The sequence below is a fragment of the Dendrobium catenatum genome, unplaced genomic scaffold (genome assembly GCF_001605985.2).
Source record: "Dendrobium catenatum unplaced genomic scaffold, ASM160598v2 fragScaff_scaffold_540, whole genome shotgun sequence".
Lineage (NCBI taxonomy): Eukaryota > Viridiplantae > Streptophyta > Magnoliopsida > Asparagales > Orchidaceae > Dendrobium > Dendrobium catenatum.
Window position 1 is genome coordinate 153715 of NW_021319002.1, and position 13362 is coordinate 167076.

The 13362-nt window shown below is 30.7% G+C and overlaps 1 protein-coding gene and 1 long non-coding RNA gene across 2 annotated transcripts; both read right to left on the reverse strand.

Moving 5' to 3' along the window:
- Positions 1-7896: 7896 nt before the first annotated feature.
- On the reverse strand, positions 7897-8617 carry LOC114579586. Its single transcript, XR_003700655.1, has 2 exons — positions 8273-8617; positions 7897-8194 (listed from the first exon to the last, which is right to left on the reverse strand). It is a non-coding gene; the product is annotated as an uncharacterized LOC114579586 (long non-coding RNA).
- Positions 8618-9277: 660 nt separating this feature from the next.
- Positions 9278-12508, reverse strand: LOC110098562 (alpha-humulene synthase-like). The gene is made up of 7 exons (XM_028694684.1): positions 12413-12508; positions 12022-12289; positions 11548-11929; positions 10328-10546; positions 10079-10217; positions 9747-9989; positions 9278-9571 (listed from the first exon to the last, which is right to left on the reverse strand). The coding sequence occupies exons 1-7, from the start codon at positions 12506-12508 to the stop codon at positions 9278-9280; spliced, it is 1641 nt and encodes a 546-aa protein (XP_028550517.1).
- Between the last annotated feature and the right edge of the window lie 854 nt (positions 12509-13362).

A 13362-nucleotide genomic window follows, 5' to 3' on the forward strand; every position in this document is an offset into this window, starting at 1 on the left:
AAAATCCGGAACAGAAAAGTTGTCAAAATCCTTGTTTCTGAAAATTGAGAAAGGCGGAATGTGCCTTACCTCGAGTCGGTCAACTTTCTTAACTGCAACTACGGACGGAAACAGACAGAACTCGCCCAAAAATTTCTTTTTCTTCTTTTTCCTTTGACTTTCTCTCTCCTGGGCTTTTCTCTCTCTTCAAAATATCTCATTTCCATATATATCCAAACTGATCGTCCCGGACGATCGCAAATTGTCCCAGGGATGATTTGCTCTCTGGAAAGAATTCGTCCAGACGGGAACAGTAATCGTCCCTAGACAAGTTGCTCTCTGGAAAAATTTCGTACGGACGAACCCCAGTTCATCCTGGGACGAACTTCTCTGCCCAAAAATTCCTCTGTAACCTGTACCGATCGTCCCCGGACGATCCAACTTTGTCCTGACGAACCTGGAAGGAAAAATGGCTTTCACAATGGCATTGTACAATACGAGCCATTCAGAAATGTCTTTGAATTTTACTGGATGAAAAGGGACCAATCTAATTTGTACCTTGGATGGCATACATATGAATTTAATATCCTACAGTACGATTCATACTTGGAAATTTTTTCCACATTATATTCATTAGATTGCTCGTATGAGAAAATAACTAAATAAATCATCCCATATGAAAAGACTTTGTATAGTACGATTAGATTAAAAATAACAAATTGTAAACTCTCCCTCAGTGTGTGTGTGCACAGGTACTTAATTACAATCACACTCTCTCAGACTCAACAAAATAAAAAATACCAATTTTTTTTATAATAAATCCTAAAATGGTCTGATTTAAAGTCTTCAACAATCTAGAGTATAATTTCCCTAAAATGTTAATTCACATAAAACAACAAAATAATGCATCTAAAATATGTTAGGAGAAATAATAATCAAAGCAATAATATTTGAAATCATCAAAAACATACATGTTGCAAGAACATCAATAATTAAGAACTAAGTTGCAACTATCTCAACAGCATTAGGTGAATAAAAAGTAAAGTTGTGCTTTAAAAGGGTAGGAGTAGGTGAGGTAGTCTAAGTGGTAATTATAAGTTTTGGTGATGATAGTAACTCATTATGACTCGAATCTGTTGCACTTGAGTTAGCTATTTCTATCAACCAAATATATATGTAATATGTCTACAAGATGGCTCATCATCATATGTCATTTGTATTAAAAAATGATCAATTCATTTGATAGTAGTCTATAATAAAATTAGTAAAAGATAATAAAATAAAAGCATATTTATCATTCAAGATAATCATTCAAATTAATCTCATTTAATTTTTTTACTTTGTTTATCATCCAAGTCATTATCACTACTTCACTAAAGCTATTAATCTCTTCGCATTAAATATCACTATCATCTATGCAAGCTACTAAGAAAAAATCAATGGCGAGTTTCCTAAATTATAAACTCTTTTGTTAAAACTCACCAACAGGCCTACGTGTTAATATAAAAATAAACATACAAGTCCATAAAAGGGATCAATAGGTCATAATCCAAAAGAAGATTAAGTTGTAGGAGCCAAAAATCCCATCTAAGTACATGCAATAGAAAAAATCCTAAGAAACATCTAAGGGAGGCTTTGAGCCATCACCCAAAAAATGGAGATCTTCAAAAAACTTGAATGCACAAATAGAAGTAGAAGATCTCTATAAAAAGAAAAAATTGTAAAAAAGAAAATAGAAACCAAAATCTACAACCTCAAAATAAACTGCACATGATATAATCAAATGATATGCTGTAAACATATGAAAGGCAACAACACATCCCAATAGAAGGAACATATGATAGCAACCCAAATAGCAATACCAAAGGAGGAGAAATATAATAGTGACCAAGTAGAGAATAGGAAAGGCAACATGCTGTAACTTAGCAACCTTATTTGAGAACAAATAATAGAACATGAAAAACCATAGAACGCATAAAAATAAAACCAGTTAACACAAATGCAACCACTAAACTGAATGAACTAGAAAAAGAAGAATCATCACAAGCTAGAGTAGCTGTAGGGTAATTCAACACACCAAATATACATATTTCAATAATGAACAACAACTCAAAAAGACCCAACCCAAGACAGTAGGGAAAGACATAAAAAACAGAAGAACCAAAGCATAGTTGTATAGAAAAATAACAAATGCCAAAGCCAATCAAAGCATACGTTGATCAATAAAAGTGTCGAGTGAAGATATTAGACCAAGATACAACACCAGCCCTGCGGGCATCAATAAAAGAATCCAAACACAAAAGACCACCAAAATCTACAACCTAAGCCAAAAAAAATAAAAACCATAATCAAACAACCAAGACCCAAAAAAGATAGGGCTCAAACAAATAAACCATTCCTCAACCAAAACACCACAGCAGAAGTAGTAGAAACCAATAAAAAGGGCCTAACACCCAGTACCAAAGAGAAAACACCAAGAAATGACAACCCTAAAATCTATCTTAATTTTCTTGATATAAGGCATTCCCATCTTGTAAAGTTTATCTTATCATGCCCTTGAGAACATGAAGCCCATTAAAATTATGAAATTACTCAGTTGAGGAAATAATAACCATTTTTTTATGAAGCCAATCATCACACATATTACCCTATCACCAAATATGAGAAATAACATAATCAAATTGGAGGAGAAATGTCTTAATTTTCTTGAATAAATAAAAAAGACTAGCACTATATAAATTGTTGTCAGAAATTTAATTACCCAACATCAAGTAATTAGATTCAATCCATAAATTATGAATATTGTGTCCTAGCAAAATTTGAGACCCAAAAAGAGAGCACTAGCCTCAGTAAAAATAACCTTACACATATAAATGATAGAAGCACAAGCAAACACCGTAGCACCATGATAATTTCTAATAAGAGCACCACACCTGGCTCCAAGTTTAGAGATAACACCTTCAATGTTTAAATTGAATTGATCCATATATGGCTTATTCCAATACAAAATGTTTGACTTCATATAGTTGCTATCAATATCAAAAAGATGATAAAGAAGGAAATCCACCTTTTATTACCTTTGAAATGCTTCAGAAGAATCACCTTTAGCAAAGACAAGTTGATGAATTTTATTCTTAAGGACTATAATGTTATGGAAAGAACTCATCTTAGTACCTTGGTGCTTATAAATATTTCTTTCAGACCATAAAAACAAAAAAAAAAAATCAACAAAGAAATAACAGTAAGAATATGACCAGTATCTAAATTACGGAACCATTGATTAAGAATATTGAGGAAAGTAGTGTTTTGATAGCTCATATTAACACCAAAACAAATATCTAAATCATACAAAACATCAGTAGCAATATGTCCATCCAAAAAAAAACAAGCTTGATGGTTTCCATTTAAAAATAATGTTGCCAGTTAAAAGTAATGAAAAAACCTTTCTTCTTTAATTTCTCATCACACAAAATTAAACCCTCAAGTAATCTCCAAGAAAAAAAATATAAATATTCTTCAAAACATTATAATTCTAAATTTTATTGAGAATCAAATTATAAGTATTTATAGTTCTAAATCAATCCCAAATAATTTTTTTATTGAAGTTTCCATTAGCAGAATGTTTAAATATAGGTTGTTCCATAGAATTGAGATTGATTGGTATATCATGAATATCATTAACCATAGAAATAGGAATATGATCAAGAAGTAGATTAGTATTCCACTTATCATTCAAAATAAATTCAGAAACTCTCAAATTCAAAATGTAATGAGTACTAAAAAAAGAATTAAGAGAACTTGTACCCATTCAGTCATCTTGCCAAAAGACAGAAGAACCAACAATAATACCACATTGGATACATTGCTCACCTTTCCACTTAGCTTTGCAAAGCCTAAACCAAACAACAGATTGCCCTTTCTTAAAAAAAAACATTGAGAGGGATGACTACTCTTGTAATATTTGAAATTCATGAATTTAGCCCAAAAAGAGTTGTTAGTATGAAATTTCCACCATAGCTTAATAGACTAATAATTCTATATATCTATAGTGGATTTACATCCTACACCACCCTCACCATAAAGGCTTGTAGAAGATATCCAAGCCTTCCAATGAATCTTTTTACTATTAGGACAAAAGCCCCAAAAAATATATTGATAATTCTATCCAATATATTACAAATCTCTGAAGAAGGTTTAATAATTTGGAAGAGATAAATAGATATAGAATAAAAGATTCTTTTAATTAAAACAAATATGGCACCCATTGACAGAAATTTAAATTCCCAAGAAGAGAGCTTATATGCTCAAATATTTTAATAAACCTTTTTAAAAAGAAATTTTTTCCTTTTTAGAGAGGAGTTCCCAAGTAGTAAATAAGAAGGGATTGATGAGAAAAGCCTGTATTTTGAGAAATAGTATCTTTTATGTTTCATTCCCTTACCATTAATAAAAAAACACTTCTTTTAACGAAAATATATGACAGGTTGGTGGTGTAATCTTAGTTATAACATGTAACTAATTGAATGAATTATACTAACAGGTAGAGGGTGATGAATCTTAAATTATTATTGAAAGCCGCCTATGAAAATAAACAATTAATAAAAATAAATGAAAGATAAGATGATATTGACATATTGATGGCTATTACAGATAACAGACTGAAGAAAATAGCACATTAAAGATGCATGTCCTGCCTTGTTTTTCATAATATACTTAAGATAATATTTACTTAATAATAAATTAGACTAATTGATAGTATATTAAACTAATTAACATATTGATTGTGCATACTTGTATAAATATTGATACAATATAGCATAACTTATTAGGTGAATTTATTGATCATATTAATTTTATTATTATTATTATTATTTAGTTTTTTATTGCTCATATTAGTGATGATTGATATTTATTATACTTGAGCATACATATTGATTCTTTTTCCTTGCATTAAAAGTTGTGATAGAGTTTTGGTTACTTGTAGGGCTTTTTAGCTCATTATATGTGATTCAAATGATTTCTTGTCAGGTTTTCTTTTAATTTTATTCTGAATTTAATTTTATTCATTTATAGTCATGAGCTTATGATAGATTAGTAATTATACTGATCTCCTAGCAAATAGGGAGAATGAATATAGTGCAATATTTTGAGGTATGTAATTGTTAGTTTTTTTTACTGGTTATTATTTATATTGATGATTTATAGAAGCTCTTGTATATTTTTAAAATGATAAATATACATTTCTTTTATACATGATATTTTGGTGATACAAATATAAGCTAAACTCCAATGTTTAGAAAAGATAGCTTGAAAACCCTTAGAGAGCTACTCCACAGTAATGATATGAAGAGCGGGGTATAGAGGTCACCTTGCCTAACACCTTGAAAAGCTTTAAAAAAACCATGGGTTTTGCTATTGATATTAATAAAACACCAAACATTTTTAATAAGAGAAATACAAAAATCATTGAAACCGAAGAGCTTTAAATTATTATAAATAAATGGAAAATTAATATTATCATAAGTTTTAGAGATGTCTTAATCTTTGGATTGAGAGTGATTTTGAGAAATTACCAGAGCTTATAACTCACGACGATATGGTGAACCATAACATCTTTTATGTGCTCCAAAATATTAAGATCCTATTTGGCAAAATTGACTATAAGCCATCTACTATTATTAAAGTTGTGTATGGATCTGCATCTTCAAGCTATGATTTAAGTTCTAACACTCATGCCAATATGCCTACGTTATTGAAAGACAATATTATTTTAGATGTGGTTGGATATCTCTTTATCTACTAGCTATGGTTAGATTTTGCCTTTTTTTCTATTGATCCTCTTTATACTACTCTCGCTAAATTGTTGTATCTTTTTTTTATTGTTGATTGCTACTTTTGCCTAGTTTGGGCCCACGATATCCTAATTTGCTAACCTTGTTTGTTGTTATATTCGTTTATTATATACTATTATGTTTGTTGGCTGCTTCTTTTTGTTCAAATTTTTTGTTGCAAGGATCATTGGTAGTTCTTGATCCATCATATCTTCGATGTCAATTTTTAGGTGATGGCTTCTGGCCTCCCTAGTTTAGCTCCATTCTTTAGTTTATTATTTTTTGAATTGTAATTAGTTGGGATCATGTGCTTTTAGTTTTTATTTTCTCTTTCTTTTTAAATAATAGCGAGCGTTTGATCCCTTTAAGGTCTTGTATTTTTTTCCATGGGCTTTCCAAAAAAAAAAAAAAAAAAAAAACTTAAGCAATGTCCAATTTCAAAAATAAATTGTGCCCAGTAACTTTAAAATTAATATCCTGAATAAGCTATATAGCAAGTAACATATTATCAAAAATATTTCTCCCTTTCACAAAAGCCCTCTGATTAGGAGAAATAATTTGGGTAGATGGAGCATCATTCTGGAAGCTAGGATTTTAAAGAATATTTTATTTAAAGTAGTATATAAATAATAGGTTAGAAATCATTCCAATTATCCAAGTGATCACATTTAAGAATAAGAACTAATGAGGGTCTCATGAAGAACTTAGGAATATATAAACCATTAATTAAAAACCCCTTTAACTACATTGCATCAATCATCTTTAATAATATGCCAGTACTTTTAAAAAAAGGAAATAATGAAACCCTCACGACCAGCAACAGAATTCTTATTCATCTCCATAAGGACCTTATATATCTCAAGATCATTAGGGCAAGAAGAAAATTGATTATTATCCTCCATAGTAGTAATGGTAGGGATAGTATGAGAACATGATATAATATCCACATTTTTAGGCATACCTAGTAATTGCTTAAAATGAGACAAAGTAGAAGCAGAGATGGCATCCTTATCCTCAAACCAAGACCCACAGCCCAACTAAATCTTATTAATAAAGGATTTAGACTTCCTAATGTTAGTCGTAGCATGAAAATATTTAATATTTCTATCCCCTTTAGAAAAACAAAATTCAGCACAAGATTTCTAACCCCAATACTCTTCCTCTCTACACTGAAGATCAGAATGATGATTCTTAATTAGCATTGATTGATAACAATTTGTTAACTTTAGACCCATCAAAAATAAGATTATTCTCCAACAAAATAAACTCATTCTCACCTTTAAGGATGTCATCAAAAATATTCCTGTAGACACATTTATTCCACCATATAATCACTTATTTAAGCATCTTTAATTTAATAGAAAAAGTAATGATGTCATTGGCACTTTTATAAAAAGGGATACGATCAACCTAGTTGGTTTCCATAATTTTGAAAAAAAATTACTAGAAAGAAGGCACATATTTTGAAAACTAAAGGAACCCTTGCTATCATAATTAAGTAGATTGATTAATTCAGGTTAGAAGAGGAGCATGGTCATAACCAGTTCTATTGAGATGTTCATAGTAGTGTAAGGAAATGAAGAAATACATTCAAAAATAAAAAGGATCTTATCTAATCTTTTCCAAAGTCTTAAATTAGACTATATAGTTGAAATAGCATTCTTTTCCTTATTAATAGGAGAAACAAAAACAACATTCTCCTTATATATTTACCTCATTACTGGATTTAAAAGTATTCAATTTTCATAAATGGGGATGCAATTTATAACAATCAACCTTTCTATGCCCTAAAGATTTACAGTTATCCCAAAAATTGGGAAAATCATCAAATACAGCTTTTAAATATATTAGTAGTTTTCTGGCCTAACCTTGATAAAGTCTGGATATAATTCTTAGTAACGTCTAATTCATCCAAAATGTGAGTGACATGGGGTCTTGAACCAAAAGCCATAGCCCTATCAGTTTGAAGAGGACGACTAAATAAAGAACCAAGACCATGCAAAATACAATGAGAAAATATATGAGGTCGAAGATCTCGAAAAGAAATACAAACAAACATGGTGGGAGATTCAAGAGCAATATCAAGTAGCGATGACCACTTAATAAGTGTCATATAATAGTTGCTCACTTAATATGCTCTATGCACAAAGATCCTACTATGATCTAAATCATTTGAGATTTTGACAAGGCTCCAATATGGTAAAAGAAAATTCACCATAACATTTAAGAGAGAAGAAAAATTTTTGTTTCGTATGAAACATGAAGTGACTGATGAAAGGTAAACTTTCCTATTAATGTGAATTCAAAAGGAGCTGTGAGGACTTTAATCTCTTCTTTGAAGATCCAGATCGAGCTGGTAAACCAAAGTATGAATTTTTTTAGATCTGAAAAAACACACGAAGAATCAGAGCTAGCCAAGACATTTGTAAAAGATTTGAAGCAATTCTTAGAAGAGAGAAAACCTTGATCAGATATCGTAATAGGAATATTAACCATCTTGAATGTGGAAGATTCTGGGAAACATCAACACTAGGGAAAAATCAAAAGCACCAAAATGAAAACTGAATCATAAACGTATGAAAACTTAGAAAAAAATGAGAAGAGAAAAACCACAAGTTAAGGGCAGAGATAAAGACGACTTCCTTCGGTGAGCTGAGATGATGGATCAGGCTATTGTGATGGAAGTGTTCCCCTAATAGAAAAGGATGATTGATCTTGAAGGCAATGCATAAGAGGGGTACGAGTAGGGCAAACCCTAACAAAGCTGAATGCACAAAGTAAAAAAATATATATTTATATATATTTTTTGTTAGAAGTGTATAAAAATAACATCGGTAGATGTGGCAAAATTTTGCTCCTTTCTATGGATATGATAAGCCATAAATTACAAAGTGCATGGCTCTATCCATAATCTTGAGAAATAATCTTCTCCAATCTTTGGGCCGCAATGATTTTTGTCTAATATTTTCAAGCCAAAATTAATATTTGTCAATGAAATTAGACATAAGCAAAATAAATAAAACAAATAACAGGACTTAATAAAAATATTTAAAGAATTATAAACTTTATAGATTGATATGATAAAACTAAAAACTATTGCAAATTTATTTATTCCACCTTTTTCACCTCTAAATAATTTTGTTTTAAAGTTCTTATTTCACCATTAACAAAAAAATTAGAAATTTAACTAAATAAATAATTATCATTTATATGCATAATTTCTTAACATTCAATTAGTGTTATTAAGATAAATCAACACATAATGCTAAAAATCTACAACTTAAATAAATTAACATTAGCAACACTTAGAATACAACATTCATGTGGAATAAAGTACATGGTAATACATCAAACTAATTACTTTTCATCCAACCAAACCAAAGCATAAAACAACTATTTCTGAAATAAAAAAAATAGGAACATGAAGTAATAATAAAACATTGCAAGTAGTCCGAGGATCCCATTCTTCAAAAGGAAACTGGTTCAACTAAAAGCATTGAGATGTGATCTTTTATCAAAACTGAATGGGTATACTTGTCTTGAGCGTCATATGCTGTTTCCATAAGACGTGCAAAGTTGATGACTCTCATGAGAATATCCCGAGAGAAAGTTCCACTTAGATTAAGGTACTCATGATTCAAGATTTTCCATGCATGTTCCACCATTTTCAATAGCTCCTCACAAGCATGATCCAACGTAGCACTGTACTCTTTCATGTAACATTGTACTGTAGAAGCAACATGGTTTCTCTTCTGTTCGAACTATAAAATCATAACTATATGTTAGAGGAAAATAATAGATTTTTTTTTTTTCATTTCAATTTGTTTCATATGTTTATGATAGTTAAGAAATGGCTAATTTGCAATTTTTTATTCAATAAATGGAGGTTGGTGCTTAATTAGGGAAAAAATGGATTATGTTCTGAGTGTATGTCACCTCTTGGGATACAACATCATCTCTAATGCGACATATGAGTGATGCTTGATGGGTAAACTTTGGGAATGTTGACACCCAATCAAACACTTCCTTTGTTGCTTCATCACCCATTCCTATAAAAGATGCACATGATAACAAATTGTAATAGGTTGTCACTGTCGACACTTCCAAGTGTTCTCTTAGTGCAGGAATGTATCCTTCATCCCTCCATTTTACTTCCTCATTGCAAGCTCTTACTACCACCTTAAACAAAAGCATGTAAGGTTGAAAAATTAATGATGAATATTCACTCATCAAAATAAATTAACATTTTCATAAAACATAAATCATACTATTTCTTTGAGGTATTTTACTCGATAAGATTTTCCATGACTGGTTAACTCATTGTCGAAATCCTCTAAAGCTTTAGTTAAATTATGAAAATGGACTTTCAAATATTCTTTTAGTTGTTGAGCTGCTTCCTCATCCCACCTGCAATCATAATTTTTTTACATGAACGATTTTATTTGTTATTCTCAGTCATTTATTAATTGTTTAAACTAAAACAACTCAAATATTGAGTTTTAAAATTATACTCAAACCTCGTGATAACATCAGTAAAGGATTGGAGCTCATCTGAAGTTCCATAAACATCATATATATCATCTGTGATTGAACATAGAGCAATCACCTTTGTCGTTATTTTTCTTGCCATTGAGTATTGCGGTTCAAAGTATACTGAGAGAATCCAGAAGTAACATTCCACTATTCTATCTCTCGAGAAATTGAATTTCGCATCATTAGCAATCTCTTCCCACCATCTATAGAACAAATTAACACCATCAATAGATATATATAAAAAGATTTTAAGCCATTTTCTAATAAACTATGTAAGGACCATAATTAATATTAAAAACAAATAAAAAAAGGACAACTATATCGTTTGTAATTGGAAATTAAAATATTATCTTATAATGAAAACTAATTAAGAGTAGTTTAAATTGTGTGTGTAAATAGGACATATTCAACGTAGAAGACTTTGCTAAAAGCAGGATTTATAGATGTATTGACATGAGCATAAGCTAAACGCTTAGATAGTAAATATAGGGGGGAAAAAACAAAATTCAATTCTCATGACTAAGTATATTTGAATGCTTTTTAAAATGAAACATGGATATACATAGAGATTTGTGCTACATCAATGAGTAATGAATTTTCATATAAATTCATCTAAATGAGTAAAGAAAATTTTCTCTCAATTTACAGGAATTTGGGGTGAGATCAGTACCTTTTGTTGCGTCTCTTTTTTGCAGGACGATCGTGCTGAACTCTTTGCTTTGTATCTCGTTGTTTTGGGATTGGCTCCTGGCCACCCTTAGATTTTTCTTAGATTTTTTTCTCCCTTCTTTCTAATTAGTAGTGGAGATCTTTGGCTTTTAAGTTTTTTTTTTCCCCCTTTTGTTTTAGCTCTTTGAAGCCTAGTTAGATATCGATCTCCTTTAAGGTCGTGTAATTTTTTTAATATCAACGCGTAGGCCCTTTGTGGATTTTCTCAAATATTAAAAAAAAATCACAGAAAATTTTCTGTGCTTCACAATTAAAAATATATTTTTTTCATTCTTCTAAAAAGAAATCATTATATTGTTACAAGTTGTTCCAAAGGTAATTGAGTAAGTTCCAATAACTTATGATAACATGGAGATTGTGTATTTGTAAAATCATAGTTTTCTTTCGATATTTTAATATAAACTAAAGCTAATTCTTTCCTTAAAATATAAGAGAGGAAAAAACAGAAGAAAAAATCACCAATGATTAAACTTACATAGAGAGGCTCCTGGCTTCTTCATGATGAAGTAACTGAAGAAGATTAAAATCCAGCTTTGCAAGTTCTAGGACAATTTCATTTCTTTTCTCCTTGTCTTGCTCATAAACTCTCATATAATATCTTGCTCCAAGCCTTGGAATTCTCCTATGCACAGGTAACTCCAATGCATGTAATATTAGTGTCTTTAAGGCTGAGTCAAGCTGATCATCCTTTGATAGACTTTGAAGATGGTGCTTTGTAAAGTTTAGGGCTTCATCTAATATATCATCCTCATGAGTAGATAAAAAACATGCTTCATATAAGCTAAGTAGGCCTCGGACGTTATTAGCCAAATTGCTCTTAAATTTCCCCTCTTCATCTTTATATTTACTAAACACATCTGTTTAATCAATAGTAGGGGAAACATAAGAAAGATTCATTAAAGAAAATCAGTCAAATGAAAAAAAAAAAAAAAGGACAGATCAAGCCTACTAGATGTAACGTTATAGCCATGTTGTCTCAACAATCTAAATTTTAGAGCAACATCTTGCAGATCATTTCCTTCGATTTTTCCATTATGATGATGAATTTCTCTCAGCCTTTTATCAATTTCCTCTTCAAAGTGATAGCCTACGCCTAGGCGTTGAAGAGAATCTATCAGCTCAAGGCTTTGCAGTTCATCCTCGTATGTGTTATCAAGCAAATTCTTCACTTCTCTCACCAATTCTTCCACCCTCTCTCTCATCCATTCCTCTGTTTTCTGCATTCAAGAACACACCATTTTCTCCAGCGTATTATGGGAAAATCTCTTTTATCATGTTATGTTTTTCTTTTTGTTAGAAAGAAGTTATAATGTTAAATTTTTCACATGGCCAGTAAATACCTTAGTGGAAAATAATAAAGCTTCGTTTTTTATGAAGTAATCGCCCCACACAGATGGAGTATAACCTGCAGATTGTCTGGCAATTCCTTCCTCCATTCTCTCTCTCTGTCTCTCTCTCTGTCTCTCTCTCTCTCTCTCTCTCTCTCTCTCTCTCTCTCTCTCTCTCTCTCTCTTGAACCCAGACACTCACCTTCACTCTCTCTCAAGAGCTCATACACATCTGAGGGGAATTTATAATACGGAAGCAATTGAGAAACACGGCATCTGTAAAGTTAAAAAAATCACGTACAATGAAATTTTCTTATAATATGGCGAAGATGGTGGTAATTTGTAATAGCTCGCCCAATGTATGAAACTACAATGAAATTTTCTTATAATAAATTTTCAGTTGTTTGAACCTTTCATATGATATGATTGAGATAATTTAGATTTAACCGTATAAAGACGGGTATTTGCACAATTATATGCAACTCAGCTTGATCTATTAGTTGGGAGCTTTGGCTATTAATGAAGATGTCTTGAGTTATAATCTTGTATATATGATGTGTTTATGAATTTGTCTTAATTGACCTACATATTGCCCAAAAAAATATTCAGAGTTAATGTCAGCCATTTTTTTTTTTTTTTTTTGATATTTTTTCATAGATCTAAAGATAATTCTCATTCTCCATCTTATTTTCTAATTAATTTGAGATTTTTTAGTTAGTTTTTGTGATTTATGCTACTAAAGCTTAGTGGTGGTTCACAGAACTAAAAAAAATAGATCTCTCTTTGTGTAAATTAGATATTTATTATGAACAGTTTCATCTAGAGATTTCTCCAATCCTTACAATTGCCTATTTTTTTTAGCAATGTACTCAATTACACTTATTAGTTGGCTTGAGTCCATGGTCTTTTTGTAATTGAACTTTATTTTTGATACAATTTGTGCTACAACTCCCATTTTATGC

Bases quoted from the DNA above. Each gene is read 5' to 3' on its own strand.
- LOC110098562 (XM_028694684.1), bottom strand. From the start codon at position 12,508: ATGGAGGAAGGAATTGCCAGACAATCTGCAGGTTATACTCCATCTGTG. The intron at 12,290-12,412 runs GTATTTACTGGC...TCTTGAATGCAG, and splicing joins CTTTATTATTTTCCACTAAG to AAAACAGAGGAATGGATGAG. The intron at 11,930-12,021 runs GTAGGCTTGATC...TTGATTAAACAG, and splicing joins TGGCTATAACGTTACATCTA to ATGTGTTTAGTAAATATAAA.